This window comes from Lipotes vexillifer, unplaced genomic scaffold (genome assembly GCF_000442215.2).
Source record: "Lipotes vexillifer unplaced genomic scaffold, Lipotes_vexillifer_v1.1 scaffold505, whole genome shotgun sequence".
NCBI classification, from domain to species: Eukaryota; Metazoa; Chordata; class Mammalia; order Artiodactyla; family Lipotidae; genus Lipotes; species Lipotes vexillifer.
Genome location: NW_006785581.1, coordinates 3,023,482 through 3,050,248, shown reverse-complemented (window position 1 = coordinate 3,050,248; position 26,767 = coordinate 3,023,482). Strand labels below are relative to the sequence as shown.

Below are 26,767 nucleotides of genomic sequence, written 5' to 3'. Positions count from 1 at the left end.
AAATTCAATAGAAGTGTTCAGCAGCATACTACATAAAATGAAGAAAGGATCAGTAAACCCCAAGAAAGGGAAGTGGAGTTCATTCAGTCAGAGGAGAAAAAATGAATGAAATGAAAATGAAAAATGGGTGAAAAAAAGTGAAGTCAGCTTAAGGGAGTTACGGGACAATATCAAGCAGACCAACATTTGCATTATAGGGGGTCCCAGAAGGAGAAGAGAGACAGAGAGAGACAGCATATTCAAATAATGGGTAAAAACGTCTCTAACATGGGGAAAAAAAACAAATATCATATTTAGGAAACCCACTGAGTTCCAAAAAAGATGAAAACAAAGAGAACCACACTGAGACACATTATATTTAAAAGGTCAAGAGCTAAAGACAAAGAGAGAATCTTGTAAGCAAGAAGAGAAAAACAACTTATGTATAAGGGAACCCTCATAAGACTATCAGCAGATTTTTCAGCAGAAACTGCAGGCCAGACGGGAGTAGCATATAGTCGAAGTACTGAAAAAAACTTGAGGACCAAGAATACTCTACCTGGAAAGTTTTCCAGACAAGTAAAAGTGGAAAGGGTTTATCACAACTAGAATGGCTTTTCAAGAAATGTTAAAGGGACCTCTTTAAACTGAAATGAAAACATATAAAAGTACAAATCTCGTCAGTATAGGTAAATGCATAGATAAATTTAAAATACTCATGTTATAATGGTGGTAGGTAACTCACTTGTAAATCTATTATGAAGGTTAAAAGACAAAAGTAGTAAAAATAACTGTAACTACAATAAAATTGTATAACTATAATAATTGGTTAAAGGATACACAAGCTAAGAAGATATAAACTGTGACATCAAAAACATAAAACATGGGAAGGAAAGTAAAAATATAGAGCGTTAGTATGCATTTGGAATTAATTTGCTTTGCTTGCAATAGAATGTTATAACTATAAGATGTTTTATAAAAGCCTCACTATAATCACAGAGCAAAAACCTATAAAAGACATGCAAGAGATAAAGAAAAAGGAATCTAAACATACCATTACAGAAAATTATCATACCCCAAAAGAAGAAGGCAAGAGAGGAAGAAAGGAACAAATGAATTACAAAACAATTAACAAAATGGCAATAGTAAGTCCATATCCGTCAATAATTACTTTAATGTAATTAACAAATTCTCCAATCAAAAGTCACAGAGTGGTTGAATGGATAAAAAAACAAGACTCAACTATGTGCTGCCTACAAGAAACTCACTTCAGCTGTAAGGACACATATATACTAAAAGTGAAAGGATGGAAAAAGATATTCTGTACAAACTGAAACCAAAAGAAAGCAATATTAACTATACTTATATAAGACAAAATAGACTTTAAGACAAAGATCACAATAAGGGGAAAAGAAGATCTTTCTATAATGATAGAGAGATCCATCAAAGAAGAAGATATAACACATAAATACTTATGCACCCAATAGAGAAGCACCTAAAATATATACAGCAAATGTTAACAGACCTGAAGACAGAAATTGTCAGCAACATAATAATAGTAGGGAACTTCAACACCCCATTTCCAACAATGGATAGATCATCCTGACAGAAAATCAATAAGGAATCATTGGACTTAAACTACATGTTAGACCAGAGGGACTTAAGGGGCATTGACAGCACTTTCCATCTAACAGCAGCAGAATACACATTCTTCTAAGTGCACATGGAATGTTCTCCAGGAAAGGTCATATATTAGCACCACAAAACAAGTCAATAGATTTCAAAAGTCTGAAATCATATCAAGCATCTTTTCTGACCACAATGTTATGAAAACAGAATTACAGGAAAAGTTAAAACTGGAAAATTCACAAATATGTGGAGAATAAAGGACATGCTACTGAACAAACTTAGAAAAATCAACAGAGAAATTAAACAATATCTTGAGACAAATGAAACTGGAAATACAATATACCAAAACTTACGGGATGCGGCAGAAGCAGTTCTAGGAAGGAAGTTCATAGTGATAAATGCCCACATTAAGAACCAAGAAAAAGCTAAAATAAACAACCTAACTTTAGACGTTAAGGAACCAGAAAAAGAAGAGCAAAGTAAGCCAAAGGTAGTAGAAGGAAGGAAATAACAAAGATCAGAGGGTAAATAAATAAAAGAGACAAAAAGACAATAGAAAAGATCAATGAAACTGTTTTATTTTGAAAAGATAAACAATAGAAAACCTTTAGCCATAATTACCAAGAAAAAAAGATAAGGCTCAAATAAATAAAATTAGAAACTAAATAAGAGACATGACAACTGATAGCACAGAAATACAAAGGATCATGAGACTACTATGAACAATTATGTGCCAACACAGTGGATAACCTATAAGAAATGGATAAAGTCCTAGAAACATACAACCTACCTAAACTGAACCATGAAGAAACAGAAAATCTCAACAGACCAACTACTAGTAAGGATATTGAATCAGTAATCAAAAACGTCCCCACCAACAAAAGTCCAGATCAGATAGCTTTACTGGTGAATTCTATCATACATGTAAAGAAGAATTAATCCTTCTCAAACTCTTCCAAAGACTAGAAGAGGAAAGAAAACTTCCAAACTCATTTTATGAGGCCGTCATTATCCTGAAACCAAAGTCAGACAAAGACACTACAAGTAAAGAAGTTACACTTGATGAACATAGATGCAAAGAACCTGAACAAAAGAGTAGCAAATCAAATTCAGCAATATATTAAAAGAATTATACACAATGATCAAGTGGGATTTACTCCAGGGATACAAGGATAGTTCAACATCCACAAATCAATCAACATGGTATACCACATTAACAAAATAAATGATAAAAAAAAATCATCTCAACAGATGCAGAAAAAGCATTTAACAGAATTGAACATCCATCATGATAAAAACTCTCAAAAATACACATATAAATGGAATGTACCTCAATATAACAAGGGCTATACATGACAAGCCCATAGCTACTATCATAGTCAGTGGTGAAAAGCTGAAAGCTTTTCCTCTATGATCAGAGACAAGACAAGAATGCCTATTCTTGCCTCTTCTATTCAATAGAGTACTGGACATCCTAGCCAGAGCAATTAGTCAAAAATAAATAAATAAATAAAAGACATATAAATTAGAAAGAAAGAAGGAAAGAAGTAAAACTGTCTCTGTTTGCAAATAACATGAAATTATAAAAAACATCCTGAAGACACCACCAAAAATCTGTTAGAACTAATAAATAAATTTAGTCAAGTTCCAGGATAAAAATAAATATATAGAAACCCATTGTGCTTCTATATACTACCCATGTACTAACAGAGAGAGAAATTAAGAAAATAATCCCATTTACAATAACATCAAAAAGAACAAAATACCCAGGAATAAATTTAACCAAGGAAATGAAAGATATGTACACTGTATACTACTAGACACTGATGAAAGAAATTGAAGAAGACACAAATAAATGGAAAGATAGCCCATGCTCATGGATTGGAGGAATTAATATAAAAATGTCCATACTACCCAAATAATCTCCAGATTTAATGCAATCCCTATCAAAATTCCAATGCTATTTTTCACAGAATTAGAAAAAACAATCCTAAAATTTGTATGGGGCCACAAAAGACTCCAAATAGCCAAAGCAATCTTGAGAAAGAAGAACAAAGCAGTAGGCATCATATTCCTGATCTCAAACTATATTACAAAGCTATAGTAATCAAAATAGCATGGTACTTTTGGCATGGCATAAAGAGAAACACACAGACCTATGGAACACAATCAAGAGCTCAGAAAATAATCCCACATATTCTGGTCAATTAATATTTGACAAAGGAGCCAAGAATACTCAATGGGGAAAGAATAGTTTCTTCTATAAATGGCTTTGGGAAAATTGGATATTCCTTTGCAAAAGAACAAAACTGAAAAAAAAGGAAACCCTCGTGCACTGTCAGTGGGAATGTAAATTGGTGTAGCTGTTATGGAAAACAATATGAAGGTTCCTTGAGAAATTAAAAATATAAATATAACAGGATGAAGCAATTCCACTTTTAGGTATATATCCAAAGGAAACAAAATCATTATCTTGAAGTGATATCTTTACCCATGTTCACTGCAGCTGCTGGGCGTTCCATGCATAATTGCTCCTCTATTTGTTACGACATATAAGGTTAGTGTTGGTGTACAATCTCTGTCAATGGAAAGAATTGAAAACTACTACGTTTGTTGTAATTTGTGTACCTATCATCCATTTCTGATTCCAAAAAATGACAGGCAGGATTTGGTAGCCACATAATGAAGAGATGTCCATATACTAACTTAACCAGAGGAGGCTTCTGGAGAATTGTGGGTAAGACTTCTCTGTCCCCCATTCTCTCTTTGAATCTGGCCTTTTCTCTTCAGACCATAGCCGTCAAGCAGAAGTAACAGAAACCCATAAGAACTTCTGCTTCATGTACACACCCCCACAAATGTTGGTGTCCTATTGCCTGAATCAAGCTACCTTGTTCCCTTGGCCAGTGTTTTTCTTTTTTTAATTAATTAATTAATTAATTTTTCATTGTGTTGGGTCTTTGTTGTTGCGCGCGGGCTTTCTCTAGTTGCGGCGAGCAGGGGCTACTCTTTGTTGTGGTGCGCGGGCTTCTCATTGCAGTGGCTTCTCTTGCTGCGGAGCATGGGCTCTAGGCACACAGGCTTCAGTAGTTGTGGCACACAGGCTTGCGGGCTCTAGAGCGCAGGCTCAGTAGCTGTGGCGCACAGGCTTAGTTGCTCCGTGGTATGTGGGATCTTCCTGGACCAGGGCTCAAACCCGTGACCCCTGCATTGGCAGCAGGATTCTTAACCTCTGTGCCACCAGGGAAGTCCCTCCTTGGCCAGTTTTTAAATGCACACACTTGTGCTTCTTAAAGACTTTTTTTGTTAAATTGGAGAGAAAAAAGTCTATCTTTCACCAGAGTCCCCCCAAGTTTTTAGACATGCTTTAGAAGTCTTTAGGCCTCCTCTTGCCAAGTTACTCTGAAAATACTTTCCTCACTGATGGCAGGAATAACTTCATAACACTTCTACTTCCCACATGATATAAAAGAGAAGAGATACTGGGACATTTCCAAAATTAAGGGAAATTTCATCTTACATGGGAGATTTTTACCAAATGGAACTGGAAGCTGGAACTAGAATTTGACACAGGAAATTTAAATTCAAATGTTGAGTATTAGCTCTCAACAATTTTTGAGTCTTGTTCCAGTTTGTATCCATGACTCAATATCCTCCAGCCACCAAATACTTATGTTTATTTCTCCTGAATTAAGCACTTATTGAGCCTGTTTTTACCACAGTGCTGACGGTGTAATCTGAATACATATAAAGTTTCAAAAATTATAGTGTTTTTCAGAGAAATGAGCAGATGACTAATAGAGACCTTTCTGGACCAAGGATCAAGATGAATGACCATTGATGTGGACTCCATCAGTGTACTGATGCTAGCAAAGACATAAAGATGTAAAATCACCTTTGGTTTATAAGGTATGCCAACTGTATGTGTTATATGAATGGCCATAAAACAGGTAACATGGAGAAAGCTGTTTTTATGTAACTATTTACTCACCCCAAATTCCCATGAATATTGCAAAGAACACTGTTGACTCATTGTCAAATAAATGGGAGAACTGTAAAACAATAACAACATCACAAAGACTACTTAGAATCAAATGAGGGAGGAAAATTGCAAGTCTTTTCAACATACCACAATACATACATACCTTTGAAGCCCAACAGGTAGAATTTAGTCTCCAATAGTCACACATTACATCACAGAGCGGGCACATGATAATCTGACCCCCAATCTCAGGGTCACAGATCTCAGTGCTGCAGAGGGAAGAGGAGAGTTTTTGTTTTGTTTTGTCCACACGGCATGGCATGTGGGATCGTAGCTCCCCGACCAGGGATGGAACCCATGCCACCGGAAGTGGAAGCGTGGAGTCCTAACCATTGGACTGCCAGAGATTCCCAAGAGCAAAGTTATATTAAAAGTGACGTGTTTGGGTGAAAGTCCAAAGCTGCTTTTATTGGAACAACTTTATACAGCTTCTTACATGTGGCACAAGGGGAAATGAACTAGCAATTTTTGTAGATCAAATCATGCTTTGAGGAACAGAATCTTTAGAGCCCATCATTAAAAACAAATTTTCCATAAAGCACCAGGTGAGGGGTAGCTGCTATGTTTGGGTCTTTTTCAGAAATATCAATTAACTGCTGCCATAGGAAACATTCTGACACAAATTCCAGAAAAATAATAGCAACAGTTTCAGTTAGCATAAGATTCTCTATTTGGGCAACTCAGTTGCACTTACCTGCTTGAGTTATCATGCATCGATAATAAGCCGTAAATAAAACAAGCTAAGCCAACTATAGCTGCAAAAAACAACATTTCTGTGTAAAATCCGAGAAAGACAAAATAGATGCCAATTTTTTCTCCGTAATAATCCCTATGAAAGAGGGTAAAAAGAGAATCAGAGGTTGTAAGAATGATACAGTCCTGAGAGTCTTGGTTTTGTATTCAGACAAACCTGAATTCTAATTTTGGCTCCATTGCTTTCCAGCTGTGAAATTTTGATAAAGTTACTAAACTTTCTAAACTTTAGTTTCCACATCATAAAATGCAGGATAATGCTTAGCCATAGAATTGGTGTAAGGATTAAAAGAGACAACACATGTAAGTAAGAAGCTAACTGAGTGGAAGTTAAGATTTACTTTTGAAATAATCAGGTAATTTGAAAAGCTTTTAAATTTTAAAGAGAGTTTAAATGTTTTGAAATAAAGTGCAGAACATTCTTCTAGCAATTAACAAATCAAAATCACATTCACAATCTGTGCATGGACTTTTGCTTTATCTCTCTCTAAAATTGAAGAATGTACTCAGACCACAACAGATGAGAGTGGTTGTATGTATGAACTTCCATCTTCCTCTAAATTTGGAGCTCTGATGGATTCTTATAGAATTGTAAGACAAGGAGCAAACCAAGGAATCGAAAATGAGTGTTTAATAAAGTTCCATAAAATATACAGTTCAGCACTTGCTTTACAAAGAGTTAAAAAGTGACAGCATTAGTTGGCATAAATGTTCAAGTCTTATAACCAAGTTTTGGGGTTTTTTTTCTGTTGTTTTTTAAACTGACTCGCTCCTTAAGGAATCTCTCAAAGAACCAGAGAACAAGGTTTTCTCTGCCTCATAAAACCAGGTTTTTTAAAAAAACAACACAAAATAGGTTAATCTTCTCCCTTATTCACGTAGAGCTCAGCTCACCAAATCCGTGAAGTCTTACCACAGTTTCCTAGACAGAGAGATGTAATCCCTTTTCGGCTCTAATAGCATGATATATATAAATCTATTACAGCACTATTTATCAAATTGTAATTTCCACACATGCTCAAAAAACAGGCAAATCTAAACATAAAGGGTTTAAATTTTACATAACATAAACTTATTTAACATAAACTTAATTTCCCAATGAGAAGGTTTTTAATTTTTTTTCACTCAATATTAATTTTATTGAATATCCCATTCTTCAGTTTTCAAAATTTCTAATCTTTTCTAATGAAACAGGCATCTCTCTGCTTGTACCATCTTCCATTCTTTCATTTTTTCATTATTTTCAGTGATAATAAACATTTTTGCATTGTTGTTTTCCCTTGTTCTGCTTTTCAAATTACTATAAACTTGAAATTAAATGATAATTCCATTGTATTCCCTTGTTAATTTACCATTTACAACTTCCTTAGGTTCACTTACACAGGAGGAGCAAACTTGCTTTTTCTCTTTTTTTTGTTTTTGCTGAAAAACATAGCAATTATTATAATACTGCATAACATCAAAATCTAAAAAAAAGAATAAAAATATTTGATTTGGGAAAATTTACTATTCATCGTGTCTATTTCCATTTGATGTTTTAAAAATTATAGAATCAATCATTTTTAAGGTAAAACATCAATATTACTGCTATATGCTTAGCCAAAAAATTATTTGGGAATTCATAAAGAAACTGGATATTTCAAAGAACTACATTTTTCTTCCTTTCAAATTTCAAGAATCTTATTCCTTGAGAGTTAAAAAAAAGTCCTCAAGAACTCCAGACCTTTAATTAGTATTTAAAATATTCTCAAAAAGAGAAATTCTCAAATGAACATTTATTATGTATGGAATTATAGAAATAATTTTACTAAACTTTGGATTCGGGGAGCTTAATAATAGATTAACAACTAAACCATCTCTTAAGAATCCAAAAAGCAAGAGACATGTCTTAGATTTGTATTATGGTAAATACGTATATATTATTTACATATTATTGAAATAACGTTTAAGATGTTAAATTCTTATTATTCAAAACAAAGAAAATGAGAAAAAGCCAATAATATGAGATACCCTGTAAAGTGTCAAACATAAGGAGAATAAATACTTCTTTTCAGTATTAATTTTTTAGAAAAAATTGCCTTTTATTTACACTTACGGTATTTCTTAACCTGTCCATTTTACTTGCTAGATTTTGCACTCATCTGTGGCCCCATAACATTTAACAGGGCATCTCATAGGTAGAAGACATTCAATAGTCTTCGTTGTGAGATCTTGTGAGAAGGCACTGGTCTAATTTTGTATTCCCAGGACTTAGTCTGAGACATAGCAAATAATCAAAACAATGATGATGGAATTGAAATAAATATAGGCTTGAGGAATGAATGAACAAAATGCAAACATTTGGTCTAAGGAGATTCATTTTTACCGTGAATTCATGGACATCTGAGAAACTTAGCTTAGCGATTACACTATCTTGGCTTTTAATAGCACCATTATAGTCACTGTAAACATATTTGTTCTAACCTATTTGCTATATAGCAGTATACCAATTTTATTTATAAGCATTAAGCCATCCCAATAGATGATATCAGAAAAATTATTTGGAGATCTTAAATTGGAAAGAAAAAATGGGATCAGAAGGCATATAACATTGAAGACTGATAAACCAATGATGGTAACCTTTGTATTCCCGGTTCTCCCTGAAAAAATATAATCTAATATGACAAAATGATCAGTACCCAAAAGGCAGTAAAAATACTTACAAATATTTGGACATGGAACTTAAGTTTGGTGTAGAGATAACATGAAATATGTGAAATCTAGGAATTCAATTCCTATATTCTAAATCTCTTTCCAGGCACCCCTAGTCATCATTTTTTTTTAACCCTCTATATCCAATCCACTAGGTCCAATAAATTCTGTCATAAAAGTCTTTTTCTTTTTTTCTTTCTTTCTTTCTATTTTTTTTTTTTTTTTGGCTTTGTCATGAGGCATGTGGGATCTTAGTTCCTCGACCAGGGATTGAACCTGCAACCCCTGCATTGGAAGCACAGAGTCTTAACCATTGGGACCACCAGGGAAGTCCCATAAAAGCCTTTTACTAATCCATAGTCCCCTCTTTCCTGTTACCAGTGCCTTGGATATGACCTTCAAAATCTATTAACTGGAAAATTTTAACAGCCTCCTTACTTCCCTGACTTCGGTCTTGCATCCTTCTACTATCTGTCCTGTTTCCAAGAGACTAATGTTTCTAAAGCACAAGATTAAACAATGACCGGTTCCTCCTTTAAAGGTTTTGTCCTTTCATCTTAGCAGTGTTCTTCATGATTTTTTACTGATAAACATTCAAATCTTACGAGCCACGCCTCCTAAATGAAGAACTAAATGCACAATGCTCTTCTTTAGCCCAGTGCTCTGTACTTGTTCTCTCTACCTGGGATATTCTTAACTAACTTGTTTACCTAGCAACCTGCTACTTCTCTCAAGACACACTCAAGAATAAGCACTGTGAAACTTTCCCTGAGGTTGTCATAAAGGTAGGTGCTCTTTCCTCTGTGCTCTGTTCTTTCATGAGAATCACTCTTCTGTAATTATTATGCATTTGTGTGTCTTCCTGCAAATATCTTTGTGTTAGGAAACCACGTTCTGATTACCTTTATAGCCCTAGCCTCTTGCTGATATCTAGTGATGCTAAATAAATGCTCATTAAAGGAATGTGGGCATTGTAATTATGCATCTATGGACAATTCCTTTCTACTTTTAAGGATATTTTTATTTTTAACAAGTCTTCCCATAAAAAACTTTCATAAAACCATAAAATCAACAAGGAGAGGAAATAAAACCACACCTGATATAGGACTTCAAGCATCGTGACAGAGAACACCATGATCTTCAAATTACTTGTAAGTAAAGAAATAAACCCAGTTCCAACTGAGTACCTATTACCAGCTGCCATACCTGAGGTACAGAGAGCAGTGAAGAAGATGCTTAAGAAATTCTAGGGAAAACATGTAAAGTAGGGTGGGGACATTAGACAAACACAGACAAAATAATCCCTGGGAAAGTCTAACTAAATGCCATAATACTGAACACATGTTGGGACTTGGTAATTCGTAGTACTAGCTAAAAGAAAGGGATCTGAAAATGAGTAAGCCTGGAAGTGGCAGCCTCAGAAAAGCAATGTTTCTGGGGAAGAATCAGATATAAAGGGTGGTACTTCTTAAAAGTGGCAGAAAAGAGAGAGAGTTAGGATTCTATAGAAATGAAAGAAAAAGCACATGACAATCACAGGATATCATCCATGAAAGAAACTGCATGGAATAGGAAAAAAAACTAACAGAAGAGTGTACTCTAATGCTAGAAACTCCATGAATTAAACACAAACAGAAAAAAGCAGAGCATACTATACAAAATTATGTTAAAAAAAAACACCCGAAAATGTGAAACAATGAGCTCCAACTAATGAAAATTCTCCCAAAAGAACATGAGGAATACTGTAAAAAAACAGTACAAACTGAATTAAATGTTCTCAAATAAATAACTGGAAATGTAAGAAAATATCAGAAATATAAAAATAAGAAGTGGGAAAAAACAGGAATAAATAAAACAGATGAAAGAAACCAAAAAACAGAGGAAAGAGAAGAACCCTATAAGATCATGTCAGAACTGATGATGAAATTATGAGGTATTCAAGAGAATAAATGGACACCAAGTGAAAATCTAATAAAAGATGATAAGAAAAACAGGATACCTATCAAAAGAATGAAAATGACATAGAGAAGTAAAAAGGGTCTCAGGAAAATTGTTTGATATGAAGACAGGCAAAAAAGACCAAACATACAGATAACTGGAGTCCGAAGAAAATAATCAAAGCACTGGAAAATAATTATATTTTAAAACTATAACCCAAGAACACTTTCCAGAAAAACAAACAAACAAAAAAACCCAAACAAAATAAAAGATACATATTTAAAGGATCCACCAGGAACAGAAAAAACTGACTTAGAACAACCAATTCCAAGACATAATGTGTTAAAACAATCAGATTTTAAAACAAACAAACAAGCAAACAAAACTCTCCAAGGCCCCAGGCAAGATGATAAAGTAATGTACAAAGGCAAAAGAACTTCCTACTAAATGAGGACACACCAGAGGCATTTCCAGTAAGATCAGGAACAAGGCAAAGACACCAACTATTATTCAACATTGTTCTGTAATTATCAGCCAATTAATTGAATAAAAGAAAATAATTATAGACATAAGAATTGGTAAAGAAAAGTAAAGTATTTCTGTTTAAAGATTACATGATAATATACCTCGATAGCCTTAATGAATCAATAAAACTAATTCAATAAAGAATTCATCAAGGCATTAGAATATAAAACTAACACTCAGAAGACAATAACATAAAACATGTAAGTAAATACATAATTTATAATAGCAACAAAAATATAAAATACTTAGGATTAAACTTAAAAAAGTTTTATAACTCTATAATACTCCTGAAAAACCCGAAAGTAGGCTTAAACTAAGACATACCTTTCCCTTGACAACTTTTCCTTGATTAGAATGTCTCATCATCAAAATACCAGCCTAGGGCTTCCCTGGTGGAGCAGTGCTTGAGAGTCCGCCTGCCGATGCAGGGCACATGGGACCAGGACATGATGCCCCCGTCCGGGAAGATCCCACTTGCTGCAGAGCGGCTGGGCCCGTGAGCCATGCCCACTGAGCCTGCGCGACCAGAGCCTGTGCTCCGCAATGGGAGAGGCCACAACAGTGAGAGGCCCACGTACCGCAAAAAAACAAACAACAACAAAAAAATACCAGCCTACCTAAGTTAATTTATAAACTTAATTTGATCCCCATAAAAATACCAACCATCTTTTTTAGTAACAAGCTAGACAAGTTTATACTAAAGTTTATATGGAAGAATAAACATGTAGAATGTACAAGGAAACACTGAGAGTAAGAGCTATGATGAGGTATTAGCCCAACTAGATATTAAAACATACTAGAGGTAAGCCACTACAATTAAAAGAGCCTTCTGAATCACTTTGCTGCACACCTGAAACTAACACAACATTGCAAATCAACTATACTCTAATATAAAATAAAAATTAATTAAATAAATAGCCTGCATGGATAGTTAGCTAGATCAACAGAATAGGCAGAACATCCAGAAAGCAACTCAACTGCATATAGAAATCTAGTATATGATAAAGGTGGTACCTCAAATGACTGAGGCAATGACAAACATTTTAATAATAGTTTTGGGACAAGTAGAATAGAAAGTGCATATTTAACTTTATAAGAAACTGTCAAAGTTGTTTTTTTTAAAGTTGCTATACCATTTTGCATTCCCACCACCAATGTTTGAGATTTCAAGTTGTTCCATATCCCTGATAGCACTTATTGTTGCCAATCTTTTAGATTTTAGCTATTCTAGTGTGTGTGTGGTGGCATCTTAATGACATTTTCATTTTTATCCCCTTAGTGAATAAAGATGTTGTACATCTTTTGATGTACTTACTGGCAATCCATAATTATATTCCTTTGGTGATGAATCTTTTATCTTTTGTCCATTTTAAATTTTGTCTTACTATTGAGTTGCAAAAGTTCCTTAAATAAAAGTCCTTTATTGATATGTGTGTTGCAAATATTTTCTCCAGTCTGTGTTTTGCCTTTTTATTTTTGTAACTGTCTTTTAACGAGCATACATTTTTAATTTTAATGAAGTTAAATTTATACATGTTTTAAATTGTGCTTTTTGCATTTGATCTGAAAAGTCCATGCCTAACTCCAAACCACATACGATTTTCTCCTATATGTTCTCCTAGAAGTTTTATAGTTGTAACGCTTACAATTAGTTCTCTCATCCATTTCAAGTTAGTTTAAATTTTTGTACAGGAAAGAAGCAAGATTCACATTTTTCATGTAGATAGCCACTTGTTCTAGCATCATATGTTGAAAGGACTATCCTTTCCCCAATGAATGACCAGGCACCATTGTTGAAAATCAACTGACTATGTATATGTGGATCTATTTCTGGACTCTCCTTTTATTAAAGATTTTTCTTTGGAATAATTTCAAATATATAAAAAAGTTACAAGAATAATTCAAATAATACCCATATATCCTTTAATTCTTTTATTGTAAAAATATTGCTGCATTTGCATTTTATCTCACTTCATATATTATATTTCCCCATATATATATGCCTTTTTCTGAACCACTTGCAAGTAAGTTGGTTGAACATGTACATCATGGTCCTTTACCCTTAAATACTTTATTATCTATTACTAAGAATAAGGATATTATCCTACATAATCACTGAGAAGAAACCTTAGGAATAAGAGCTGTTTTCTGCAGTTCCTCCTTCTGTGATAATATAGTGTTTTCTTTCTTGTCTTTCTGATTACCTAGTTAAAAACTTTACACCTAGCTATCAATTCTTTACATTAAATTGTGTTAAAAATTTCAGTTTATTTAAAAAATTATTTCATTACTGAAATGGAAAAGCAGTATAATTTGCTATAAATGAAAAGTTATAGTAATAGGATGAAAAGCTTTAAAATGTTATTAAATTTAAGCTAGATACTGCCAACTGATGAAAAAATCTGAGCTTCCACTTTGTTGTAAAAGAAAATCAGCAAGTGCTAACAAGGTACTGACCTGAGGTGTAATGCATTTGTCTATATCAAGGGTTATAAGTACAAACCTTTGGGGAATATTTATAGCAGAAACATCTGTAGACAGCTAAATACTCTCAATATATTTTGAACAATGTAAAATACGTAAACCTCATTCTGACAACTTTGCTTTTTTGAAAACATACCATGAAAATATTCTCCAAGGGCACTAATTGTAATAGTGAAAAGTTTGAAACAGCCTAATCTTTTTCAATAGAAGAATAGACAAATAAGTTATGCAAAATTTATAATATGGTATCCTGTGTTGTGTTAAAAAGCACAAGATAGATCTGTGTGTACTCAAAGGGAAGTATGCCAATAATATACTATTTAGTGATAAAAGTAAATAAAGATTCCATTGCTCCAGGAAAAAAAAAGTGTATGTATTTTACTTCACATGCACATAAAAATAAGACTGAATGGCTATTACCAAATAGCCATAGTTACTTCTGTGGAATTCAGTGGAGGTGTAATTTCACTTAAAACTTTGCACATCTCTTTATTGCTTGGAATTCTTTAGATACATGTCCTACTTTTATAATTAAAAAAATTAAATGGCCATTAATCAGAACAATTAAAATATCCATCCAATCAAGAGTTTATATAAAGACTTACAGAAACCACAGTTTATATGCTAGTTGCCTTCTATTTATTCTTTTTTTTTTTTTTTTTTTGTGGTGTTCCGCGGGCCTTTCACTGTTGTGGCCTCTCCCGTTGCGGAGCACAGGCTCCGGATGCGCAGGCTCAGCGGCCATGGCTCACGGGCCCAGCCACTCCGCGGCATGCGAGATCTTCCCAGACCGGGGCACGAACCCGTGTCCCCTGCCTCGGCAGACGGACTCTCAACCACTGCGCCACCAGGGAAGCCCTATTTAGTCTTAAAAATTTCCCCTCTTATTTGTCTTAAATGAAACTGTTGGAATAACATTTCACTTGGTTTGGATGTAGACATCAAAATCAGTCTCATAAAAAGGAGGCTGTGATGCTCTGCAAGGAGAGCAGTAAAAGCATACCTCACTGAGTAAAAATACTGCTACTAGCAACCAGGGGTCTCTAATCTGACTGTTTCTTTATTGAAATCATAGCAGCAGTCTCCTAACATCCTGTATGCATGTAATATTGTCATGGTTCAAAGCAAGAGCCTGCAACCATAGTCTTCTTGAATAGCTAATGAAACTGTCTAAAGAATTGAGATAATAGAACAATTGCCTTCACAGCTTTCTGAGATCAACACACACACAAACATCCATACATGACCTTTCTGCTATCTTCTAAATTCCTAGACTCAGAGGAAAACAGACAAACAAAAAATTATTGTGTTAAACACTAAGTGCTAACCCCATGCTAAGAAAATATACATATATCATTTAATTATCAAATAACCCCATAAGGAAAGTACTATTGCTATTCTTATTTTACAGATATAAGTCTCATAGAGGTTAAATAACCTGACCATATTTATATGCTTCTAAGAGAAAGAGCTTGGATTTGAACCCCATCTACTTAAATGCTAAGGCCCAACTTCTGAACCATCAAGCTATCGCTGCACTGTGGTTAAGACCATTCTGGCAACAGCATTTTGCTCACAAATGAATGACTAAATGGTAGTGTAGATACAAAACTGGGAAGATGGGAAATGTAGTAGGTGAGAATAGTAGTAAAAAGAATGGAATATGATGACATTGTGAATAAAAACCACATAATCAAGTTTTAATCAGTTTGATTCTGTGTAAGAAACTTACCTAATCAAATTAAAAGGCTGCTCCTTGTAAAAATAGGAAAACCGAGCCCAGTTCTGGCAAAGTGTGTACCTTTCATTGACAGGATTAGGAGGTTCTGATGGCTTCCAATATTGACCCTACAGACACACAAGAAGAAATTACTGAATGACAAAGCAAAAGACAAGGGTGAATAAAGGAACACTGCTTTTATAAAAAGCCTAGTGAATGAGGCAAATGTTCTCTTTCACTTTTCAATTTGGATTTTCATATTCTATTGATGTAAATTACTAAATCATTTAGTGTATTGTAGAGTGTAGTACATTTGCTACACCCTACAATAAATGAAAATAATAGTGCTTTATTTATTAAATTTTCACACCCAGCTATCTAAAAACACAAGTTGAAGTCTGAGACTTTGGCTTTACTCAAGCTGCTCCTTTGACCTGGAGTCCTCCTTCATCTCTACTCAAATTCCAACAGTCACAGCTCAGGGATTCCCACAACTGTATAACTGGCTGGGAATTTGGAAATAGGCTGACATTTTTTTTTTTTTTTTTTTTTTTTGCGGTACGCGGGCCTCTCACCGCTGTGGCCTCTCCCGCTGTGGAGCACAGGCTCCGGACGCACAGGCTCAGCAGCCATGGCTCACGGGCCCAGCCGCTCCGCAGCATGTGGGATCCTCCCAAACCGGGGCACAAACCTGCGTCCCCTGCATCGGCAGGCAGACTCCCAACCACTGTGCCACCAGGGAAGCCCAGGCTGACATTTTTATTTTATAGATGGAAAAACTGAACCCCAAGCAAAGTTAAGTGAATGATCCAAAGTCACACAGCTATGACTGGAATCTCCTCAAGGCAACCTGTCTTGTCCTCACTGGCCATCACTGGTATCTGTTTCCCAAAGGACTTAAAATATACAACAGACTTTAGCACTTAAAAGCCTCAATATTGTTTCACGTGTAAGTTCCTTCCCCATTTTTAGGTACTGAGTAGGCTTATTAATATAAAGTTAATTAGGGCCTAGCAGAGCACTGTCTACACATGGCTGTTCAATATTTTCTCTTTAACTGTTTGCCTAGACAAGTAAACAACTGAAGACAACACTGAGCAAACACCCAATCTAAAATTAAGCACATATGAAAATCTCTGTATGACAAGGTATAAGATTTTATATCATCCAGATTCCAAATTTTGTCTTCTTCTATAGCTTGTCCTACTGAATCTTGAGAAATGAAATAGAAAAAAAGCAAAAAGCTGCCTATTTGCGTATCTTTAAAAAAAAAAAAAAAAGGTTCTTTAAAGCACATAAGAGAAAAATCCAGTACCTAAATCTGTATTCAGGAGAGAAGAAAGGAAAAAAGGTAAAATTAATAGTAAATGATAGCTCTCTGTAGCAAGAGCTCAGTAACACTGATTTTCTAGTGACCGTGGAGGACTCTGCTAGAAGGCTAGATATATGGAGTAAAATTGCTGGTGACTGAGGACAGTTTGGCTTTATGACCTGGTGAGAGTAAGAAAAGAATCAATGCCCTAAAAACAAACAAACAAAAAAGTCCTCAAAATCTTCAAAAAAAGAATGAGCCCTTTTGCGAAGAATGATTAACAAAGAATGTGTTGCAAAGTGTTTATTAACCTGCTATAGATCTCTCTACTTGATCAAACGCTGTGGCATTATTTAGAATCCATAATCCCCTAGAAGTTCTTTTGCCCCAGGGAAAAGTGTGTGTTGTGTGTGTATGAGGGGTGGGGTAGTTTCTCTAACACAAGTTAAATTCACCTGAATTGATACTAGTGTTGAGAATTGCCACTCATTTTGAAAAATTCCCCTAACATACCAAAGATAATCAACTAACCAATGTTGAATAGACCTAGAGTCAACAGTTAACATACTGCTGAATAAATATTGACAGAGGAAAGCTGGAAAAGAGAGAGATTGGCTTTGGGCTTTTGGAAACCATGACAGCAACATCATTTTCAAAAACATGGGCAGGACTTCCCTGGTGGCACAGTGGTTAAGAATCCACCTGCCAATGCAGGGGACACGGGTTCGATCCGTAGTCCGGGAAGATCCCACATGCCAAGGAGCAACTAAGCCTGTGTGCCAGAACTACTGAGCCTGCGCTCTAGAGCCCGGGAGCCACAGCTACTGAGCCTGTGTACTGCAACTACTGAAGCCTGCACGCCTAGAAACCCATGCTCCACAAGAAGAAGCCACCGCAATGAGAAACCAACACACTGCAACAAAGAGTAGCCCCTGCTTGCCTTAACTAGAGAAAGCCCATGTGCATCAATGAACACCCAATGCAGCCAATAAGTAAATAATAAAATAAAAATTTAAAAATAAAATTTAAAAAAAGGGCAATGATTTAGATGCCACTTGTTTAAATAGAAATACCTAGTTCTTTTATATTCCAAAGGAATGTGTTTCTCAAAAAGAGGTCATCATCAAAAAGTCTTTATAAGCATAGCAGAGTGAAACAGGATAAAAGGAAACCAAGGTTCCAGGAGATGATCCAAACTAGTTTATATGTGTTCAGCTAAACAATATCTACTGACAACAGGTGATGAAATTTAAACACTGAATATCCAAAAGGAAAGGTTTCTCAGAAACCCCCAGAAACTAGGCTATCTCGGTTGACAAGCCAAGTTTTAGGTTTGGTTGAATGGGTGCACCTTATAAAATGTCACTTCTTTGTTGAACTCAATATTTTTGTACATGGTCCGCCAGCCTCAATCCTACTCCAGAATCTCGGTTGTTTGTCTGAATCTTTCTTATGGACTGAAGTCTTTAGCTTTTTTTGCAGTTGTACTTATGCTTTATTTCCCAGAAATTCCTAGTCTGTGAGCTTGGATTCATAGTTGTGTTCCAGTAATACCTAACAGAATGCTTTACATATAATTAAAACCAATTATACATTTGATGAATGAATACATGAATGCATGCAACTTAAGTCCTTTACAACTTAAAAACTTTATAAATAAGATTTGATGGATAGAAATTTCCAAAAGTTATGCTCTAAAATGTTCTTTTAATATAACTGCTATTTTCAATATGGGTTCTAAAGAAAATTCATGTGCAAATGTAATAATTTTTAAATGAATTTCCACTGAAATCTCAATGTAGAAAGGTATTAACTATGAGTTTCAGCATAGTTCTCAGCTTGGACCTAGGGAGTCTGTGGGGATTTTCCCAACATGAGCAAGATTAAGCAACCTGTCATAAAACAGGAAGCAAATGGAAGATTCCTTTTCCCAACAAGGCAGCCTCTGAATGTGGGAAGGGGAAAACGGGCTCGTATTTCAAGAACAAGCACATACTTACATCATGGAGTGGAAAGGCAGATGAATAAGTATGAGAATTTAGCAGTCTTTCAATTCCAAACCTTTTCTTCCCATCCTCTATGCCAAAAGGACACCGTGAGAGAATATAATAAACCTATAAGGTAAGCATAAAGAAACACACATTTCAGAACTTTATGCTTTCTATATTTTTTTCAAGTCACAATTTAACAGAGTCTACTTTGCCTCAGTACAGGCTCTGATTATGGAAGGAACCTTCCCCTTTTTGTTTGGGGGAAGATGTAGACGTTGGGGCTGTATGGAGTCACAGGTATTTCACCTCCTGGGTATGAGAGCTCCTTATTCCCTTGGGGAGAGAGGGAATGGGTCATATAAGTTATTTTTCTTCTCCTGTCCCAAGCTCCTCTGGGAGTCCTTTGTACCAGAATTCATACTATAATCAGCGTTTCAAGTTAGAGTCTAATACCACTGCTACTAATAGTTCAGGTAGGATAATATGGAGTAGAATTGACACTTGGCCAAGCTGTCTTGAATACTTCTCATTAATTACTCTGATGTTTTGAATAGGGCCTTTTCTTGATATCAGAATTTATTAACTCAAGATTACCACACCTCTGCAACTACTTTGCAATCATTTACATATTTTGATCAGTTTTTTCCTCCATATAATTTGGGCTTTGTGTCCTCCGCTTCTGTATATTTCTAAATTCAATCTCATCTGTTTTTTGTCTTGCAGGAACTTTCCAGTATTTCTGCTTTTCTGACTGCTGACTTTGGCCATTTTAGCATGGTTCTATTTTTTTTCTATATTTTTTTAATCTCAAAAAAAAGTTTATTTCTAAGGCAGGAGAGAATAGAGGTTAAAAGAATCTTCCCAAGCTGACCATAACTTTTTTTTTTTTTTTTTACTTTTTTGGTTCCATAAACTTTTTTTTTCCTTTTTTTTTTTTTGGTACGCGGGCGTCTCACTGCTGTGGCCTCTCCCGTTGCGGAGCACGGGCTCCGGACGTGCAGGCACAGTGGCCATGGCTCACAGGCCCAGCCGCTCCGCGGCATGTGGGATCTTCCCGGACCGGGGCACAAACCCGTGTCCCCTGCATTGGCAGGCAGACCCTCAACCACTGCACCACCAGGGAAGCCCTATTTTTCCTTTTTTTAAAATATCTTTATTGGAGTATAATTGCCCCACAATGTTGTTAGTTTCTGCGTATAACAAAGTGAGTCAGCCATACATACACATATATCCCCATATCCCTTCCCTCTTGCATCTCCCTCCCACCCTCCCCATCCCACCCCACTGGGTGGTCACAAAGCACGTCGCTGATCTCCCTGTGTCATACAGCTGCTTCCCACTAGCTATCTGGTCTACATTTGTATACTACAGTTGCATTTGTAAATGCAACTCTCTCACTTCTTCTCAGCTTACCCTTCCCCCAGCCCATGTCCTCAAGTCCACTCTCTATGTCCATGTCTTTATTCCTGCCCTGCCCCTGGATTCCTCAGAAACATTTTTTTTTTCTTTTAGATTCCATATATATGTGTTAGCATATGGTATTTGATTTTCTTTCTGACTTACTTCACTCTGTAGACAGACTCTAGGTCCATCCACCTCATTATAAATAACTCAATTTCGTTTCTCTTTATGGCTTAGTAATATTCCATTGTATATATGTGCCATATTTCTTTATCCACTCATCTGTCGATGGACACATAGGTTGCTTCCATGTCTTGGCCATTGTAAATAGAGCTGCAGTGAACATTGTGGTACACGTCTCTTTTTGAATTATGTTTTGCTCAGGGTATATGCCCAGTAGTGGGAATGCTGGGTCATATGGTACTTCTATTTTTAGTTTCTAAGGAACCTCCATACTGTTCTCCAGAGTGGCTGTATCAATTTACATTCTCACCAACAGTGCAAGAGGGTTCCCTTTTCTCCACAGCCTCTCCAGCATTTGTTGCTTCTAGATTTTTTGATGATGGCCATTCTGACCTGTGTGAGGTGACACCTCATTGTGGTTTTAATTTGTACTCCTCTAACGATTAGTGATGTTGAGCATCCTTTCATGTGTTTGTTGGCAATCTGTATATTTCCTTTGGAGAAATGTCTATTTAGGTCTTCTGCCCATTTTTGGATTGCGTTTTTTGTTTTATTGATATTGAGCTGCATGAGTTGTTTGTATATTTTGGAGATTAATTCTTTGTCAGTTGCTTCGTTAGCAATTATTTTCTCCCATACTGAGGGTTGTCTTTTTGTCTTGTTTATGGTTTGCTTTGCTGTGCAAAAGCTTTTAAGTTTCATTAGGTCCCATTCATTTATTTTTGTTTTTATTTCCATTTCTCTAGAAAGTGTGTCCAAAAGGATCTTGCTGTGATTTATGTCGTAGAGTGTTCTGCCTATGTTTTCCTCTAAGAGTTTTAGTGCCTCACCTTACATTTAGGTCTTTAATCCATTTTGAGTTTATTTTTGTGTATGGTGTTAAGGAGTGTTCTAATTACATTCTTTTACATGTAGCTGTCCAGTTTTCCCAGCACCACTTATTGAAGAGGCTGTCTTTTCTCCACTGTATATTCTTGCCTCCTTTATGAAAGATAAGGTGACCATATGTGTGTGAGTTCATCTCTGGGCTTTCTATCCTGTTCCATTGATCTATATTTCTGTTTTTGTGCCAGTACCATACTGTCTTGATTACTGTAGCTTTGTAGTATAGTCTGAAGTCCAGGAGCCTGATTCATCCAGCTCCATTTTTCTTTCTCAGCATTGCTTTAGCTATTCAGGGTCTTTTGTGTTTCCATACAAATTGTGAAATTTTTTGTTCTAGTTCTGTGAAAAATGAAATTGGTAGTTTGATAGGGATTGCACTGAATCTGCAGATTGGTTTGGGTAGTAGAGTCTTTTTCACAATGTTGATTCATCCAATCAAAGAACATGGTATATCTCTCCACCTGTTTGTAACATCTTTAATTTCTTTCATCAGTGTCTTATAGTTTTCTGCATACAGGTCTTTTGTCTCCTTAGGTAGGTTTATTCCTAAGTATTTTATTCTTTTTGTTGCAATGGTAAATGGCAGCATTTCCTTAATTTCTCTTTCAAATTTTTCATCATTAGTGTATAGGAATGCAAGAGATTTCTGTGCATTAATTTTGTATCCTGCTACTTTACAAAATTCATTGATTAGATCTAGTGGTTTTCTGGTAGCATCTTTAGGATTCGGTATATATAGTATCATGTCATCTGAAAACAGTGACATTTTAACAACTTCCTTTCCGACTTGGATTCCTTTTACTTCTCTTTCTTCTCTGATTGCTGTGGCTAAAACTTCCAAAACTATGTGGAATAATAGTGGTGAGAGTGGGCAACCTTCTCTTGTTCCTGCTCTTAGTGGAAATGATTTCAATTTTTTACCATTGAGAACAATGTTGGCTGTGGGTTTGTCATATATGGCCTTTATTATGTTGAGGTAAGTTCCCTCTATGCTTACTTTATGGAGAGTTTTTATCATAAATGGGTGTTGAATCTTGTTGAAAACTTTTCTGCATTTATTAAGATTATCATATGGCTTTTATCCTTCAGTTGGTTTATATGGTGTATCATTTTGATTGATTTGTGTATATTGAAGAATCCTTGCATTCCTGGGATAAACCCCACTTGATCATGGTGTATGGTCCTTTTAATGTGATGTTGCATTCTGTTTGCTAGTATTTTGTTGAGGATTTTTGCATTTATGTTCATCAGGGATATTGGCCTGTAGTCTTCTTTTTTTGTGACATCTTTGTCTGGTTTTGGTGTCAGGGTGATGGTGGCCTCACAGAATGAGTTTGGGAGTTTTCCTCCCTCTGCTATATTTTGGAAGAGTTTCAGGATAGGTGTAGTTCTTCTCTAAATGTTTCATAGAATTCGCCTGTGAAGCCATCTGGTCCTGGGCTTTTGTTTGTTGGAAGATTATTAATCACAGTTTCAATTTCAATGCTTTTGATTGGTCTGTTTTATATTTTTTATTTCTTCCTGGTTCAGTCACAGAAGGTTGTGCTTTTCTAAAATTTATCCATTTCTTCCAGGTTGTCCATTTTATTGGCATATAGTTGCTTGTAGTAATCTCTCAGGATCCTTTGTATTTCTGCAGTGTCAGTTGTTACTTCTCCTTTTTCATTTCTAATTCTATTGATTTGAGTCTTCTCCTTTTTTTTCTTGATGAGTCTGGCTAATGGTTTATCAATTTTGTTTATCTTCTCAAAGAACCAGCTTTTAGTTTCATTGATCTTTGCTATCATTTCCTTCATTTATTTTTCATTTATTTCTGATCTGATCTTTATGATTTCTTTCCATCTGCTAACTTTGGAGGTTTTTTGTTCTTCTTTCTCTAATTGCTTTAGGTGTAAGGTTAGGTTGTTTATTTGAGATGTTTCTTGTCACTGGATGTAGCATTGTATTGCTATAAACCTCCCTCTTAGAACTGCTTTTGCTGCATCCCATAGGTTTTGGGTTGTCGTGTCATGTTTTCATTGTCATTTGTTTCTAGGTATTTTGATTTCCTCTTTGATTTCTTCAGTGATCTCTTGGTTATTTAGTAGCGTATTCTTTAGCCTCTATGTGTTTGTATTTTTTTCCTGTAATTGATATCGAGTCTCATAGCACTGCGGTCAGAAAAGATACTTGATACAATTTCAATTTTCTTAAATTTACCAAGGCTTGATTTGTGACCCAAGAAATGATCTACCCTGGAGAATGTTCCATGAGCACTTGAGAAGTAAGTGTATTCTGTTGTTTTTGGATGGAATGTCCTATAAATATCAATTAAGTCCATCTTGTTTAATGTGTCATTTAAAGTTTGTGTTTCCTTATTTATTTTCATTTTGGATGATCTGTCCATTGGTGAAAGTGGGGTGGGTGTTAAAGTCCCCTACTATGATTGTGTTACTATCTATTTCCCCTTTTATGGCTGTTAGCACTTGCCTTATGTATTGAGGTGCTCCTATTTGGGTTCATAAATATTTACAATTGTTATATCTTCTTCTTGGATTGATCCTTTGATCATTATGTAGTGTCCTTTGTCTCTTGTAATAGTCTTTATTTTAAAGTCTATTTTGTCTGATATGAGAATTGCTACTGCAACTTTCTTATGATTTCCATTTGCATGGAATACCTTTTTCCATCCCCTCACTTTCAGTCTGTATGTGTCCCTAGGTCTGAAGTGAGTCTCTTGTAGACAGCATATATATGGGTCTTGTTTTTATATCCATTCAGCCAGTCTATGTCTTTTGGCTGGAGCATTTAGTCCATTTACATTTAAGATAATTATCAATATGCATGTTGCTATTACCATTTTCTTAATTGTTTTGGGTTTGTTATTATAGGTCTTTTCCTTGTCCTTTGTCTCCTGCCTAGAGAATTTCCTTATAGCATTTGTTGTAAAGCTGGTTTGGTGGTGTTGAATTCTCTTAGCTTTTGCTTGTCTGTAAAGGTTTTAATTTCTCCTTTGAATCTGAATGAGATCCTTGCTGGGTAGATCAATCTTGGTTGTAGGTTTTTCCCTTTCATCACTTTAAATACGTCCTGCCATGCTCTTCTGGCTTGCAGAGTTTCTGCTGAAAGATCAGCTGTTAACCTTATGGGGATTCCCTTGTATGTTATTTGTTGCTTTTCCCTTGCTGCTTTTAATATTTTTCCTTTGTATTTAATTTTTGATAGTTTGTTTAATATGTGTCTTGGTGTGTTTCTCCTTGGCTTTATCCTGTATGGGACTCTCTGTGCTTCCTGGACTTGACTGAGTATTTCCTTTCCCATATTAGGGAAGTGTTCAACCATAATCTCTTAAAATATTTTCTCCGTCCCTTCCTTTTTGTCTTCTTCTTCTGGGACCCCTATAATTCGAATGTTGTTTTGTTTAATGTTGTCCCAGAGGTTTCTGAGACTCTCCTCAATTATTTTCATTCTGTTTGCTTATTCTGCTCTGCAGTAGCTATTTCCACTATTTTATCTTCCAGGTAACTTATCCATTCTTCTGCCTCAGTTATTCTGCTATTGATTCCTTCTAGAGAATTTTTTTTTTTTTTGGCTGTATTGGGTCTTTGTTGCTGTGCACACGTTTTCTCTAGTTGCAGTGAGTAGGGACTACCCTTTGTTGCGGTGCATGGGTTTCTCATTACGGTGGCTTCTCTTGTTGCAGAGCATAGGCTCCAGGCGTGTGGGCTTCAGTAGTTGCAGCACACGGGCTCAGTAGTTGTGGCTCGCGGGCTCTAGAGCACAGGCTCAGTAGTTGTGGCACACTGGCTTAGTTGCTCCGCAGCATGTGGGATCTCCCTGAACCAGGGCTCGAACCCATGTCCCCTGCATTGGCAGGCGGATTCTTAACCACTGCGCCACCAGGGAAGCCCCCCTTCTAGAGAATTTTTTATTTCATTTATTGTGTTGTTCATTGTTGTTTCATCTTTAGTTCTTCTAGGTCCTTGTCAAACGTTACTTGTATTTTCTCCATTCTATTTCCAAGATTTTGGATCATCTTTACTATCATTACTCTGAATTCTTCAGGTAGACTGCCTATTTCCTCTCCATTTGTTTGGTTTGATAGGTTCTTATCTTGCTCCTTCATCTGCTGTGTGTTTCTCTGTCTTCTGATTTTGCTTAACTTACTGTGTTTGGGGTCTCCTTTTTGCAGGCTGCAGGTTTGTAGTTCCCGTTATTTTTGGTGTCTGCCCGGAGGGGACTGGTGCATGTGTTCTAGTGGATGAGGCTGGATCTTGTCTTTCTGGTGGGCAGGACTGCATCCAGTGGTGTTTTAGGGTGTCTGTGAACTTATTACGACTTTAGGCAGCCTCTCTGCTTATGGGTGGGGTTGTGTTCCTGTCTTGCTTGTTTGGCATGGGGTGTCCAGCACTGGAGCTTGCTGGTCATTGAGTAGAGCTAGGTCTTAAACGTTGAAATGGAGATCTCTGGGACATCTCTCGCCGATTGATATTATGAGGTCTCTGGTGGTCCAATGTCCTGCACTCGGCTCTCCCACCTCAGAGTCTCAGGCCTGAAACCCAGCCAGAGTACCAAGACCCTGTCGGCCACACAGCCAGGTACATGGAGAGTTTCATGCCTTTTGGGAAGTCTGAGGTCTTCTGCCAGTGTTCAGCGGGTGTTCTGTAGGAGCCGTTCCACATGTAGATGTGTTTGACGTATTTGTGGGGAGGAAGGTGATCTCCACATCTTACTCCTCCACCATCTTGAAGGTCCTTCTTCTTAGCACTGTTTTAGATATACTTCTCTTCGCCTCCCCTTTTAAATATTTTATTGTTTAAGGAATTGTTGATTGCAATGTTTGTCACCCTTGACAAACATTAGATAATCATCATTATTTAATCTGGTTATTCATTTTAAGGGCAGTTTAATATTATATCTTGGTAAATAAATGGCAATTTATGCAAAATCGTTTTAATTTTATAAATAATGTGATAAATATTAACTATATTACATACTTTGGATTATTTCCCTAGGAAAGATTCACCAAAAAGATTCTCCAAAAAGAACTCTGTACTGGGGAGCTAACAAAGTGGAAAATTTTACTCTTCCAAATATTAAGACTTATTATAAAGCTATGGTAATAAATACAGCAATGGTGTTGTCAAACTTAGGAAACTTAGGAAAGATTTTAACGATTACTGCAAGAGGATGAGGGGGACTGTTGCAATAGAGAGATCTGGGAACATCTGAAAAGCCAAGCATAAAATGACTTT

General features: G+C 35.9%; 1 protein-coding gene across 1 annotated transcript in view; it reads right to left on the bottom strand.

Annotated features, from left to right (window-relative positions):
- ANO5 (anoctamin 5) overlaps positions 1-26,767 on the bottom strand; it is a 76,508-nt gene that overhangs the window by 26,991 nt on the left and 22,750 nt on the right. The window contains exons 6-10 of the mRNA XM_007457635.1: positions 19,074-19,187; positions 15,774-15,889; positions 6,345-6,479; positions 5,754-5,859; positions 5,600-5,660 (exon numbers count right to left, since the gene is read on the bottom strand). Coding sequence (XP_007457697.1) covers positions 5,600-5,660; positions 5,754-5,859; positions 6,345-6,479; positions 15,774-15,889; positions 19,074-19,187 — 532 coding nt within the window. The remainder of the gene's footprint in view (positions 1-5,599; positions 5,661-5,753; positions 5,860-6,344; positions 6,480-15,773; positions 15,890-19,073; positions 19,188-26,767) is intronic.